We start from the raw sequence: 903 nt of genomic DNA, 5'->3' as shown, positions 1-903 counted from the left end.
GCCACGAGCCCGGGCACCAGGCGTTCTGGGGAGAACCTCTGGGCACCCGGTGTGCGTGAGCTGAGCGCGGGCACACGGCACGTTCAGCAGTTGTGTTGGAGAAGCCGCACGCTCACCAGCGGGACGTGGGCCTGCCGTCCTCGGCCAGGAGCTGGCCCGGGGGGAGGGGCTCAGGCAGAGCCGTGACCTAGAGGAGAAATGTGTTTAGAAATGGGGGCTGCTCCTGGCGGTGTTCCGGGGGCACACGGGGCCTCCTCAAGTGCCCTTCTCTCCCCAGCTGCCCTGGAAGTCACTTACCAGCATCATCGAGTATTACTACATGTGGAAGACCACCGACAGATACGTGCAGCAGGTGGGCTGGGGGACCACAGACAGATACGTGCAGCAGGTGGGCTGGGGGACCACGGACAGACACGTGCAGCGGGTGGGCTGGGGGACCACGGACAGATACGTGCAGCGGGTGGGCTGGGGACCACGGACAGATACGTGCAGCGGGTGGGCTGGGGGACCACGGACAGATACGTGCAGCGGGTGGGCTGGGGACCACGGACAGATACATGCAGCGGGTGGGCTGGGGGACCACGGACAGACACGTGCAGCAGGTGGGCTGGGGACCACGGACATAAGCATCCCAGGGCACCGTGGTTCCGTGTGGCAGAACCTGAGGGGCTTTGGGGTGACCCCCACGAGGCAGGCAGTCGGGGTGACACCGGAGCTCCGCTCCCCCCGGGACAGCCCCTCCCTGGCCGCCTGCTGGCCTCACTGACCCGCTGTTTTGTTTTAAGAAACGCTTGAAAGCCGCCGAAGCAGAGAGCAAGTTAAAGCAAGTTTATATCCCCAACTAGTAAGTGCTGGGCCCCCGCCCCGCCCTCGGCCGGGTGGGGACAGGGGGGGCCCGTGGAG

The 903-nt window shown here is 65.9% G+C and overlaps 1 protein-coding gene across 1 annotated transcript in view; it reads left to right on the top strand.

Annotated features, from left to right (window-relative positions):
* MTA1 (metastasis associated 1) overlaps positions 1 to 903 on the top strand; it is a gene marked incomplete at its 5' end in the record, with an annotated part of 29,298 nt that overhangs the window by 10,396 nt on the left and 17,999 nt on the right. The window contains 2 exons of the mRNA XM_015566732.1: positions 278 to 352; positions 786 to 848. Of these exons, the coding sequence (XP_015422218.1) occupies positions 278 to 352; positions 786 to 845 (135 nt within the window). The remainder of the gene's footprint in view (positions 1 to 277; positions 353 to 785; positions 849 to 903) is intronic.

Source organism: Myotis davidii, unplaced genomic scaffold (assembly GCF_000327345.1).
Source record: "Myotis davidii unplaced genomic scaffold, ASM32734v1 scaffold472, whole genome shotgun sequence".
NCBI lineage: Eukaryota > Metazoa > Chordata > Mammalia > Chiroptera > Vespertilionidae > Myotis > Myotis davidii.
The sequence above is the reverse complement of the archived record's forward strand: the minus strand, read 5'-3'. Positions and strand labels throughout refer to the sequence as shown.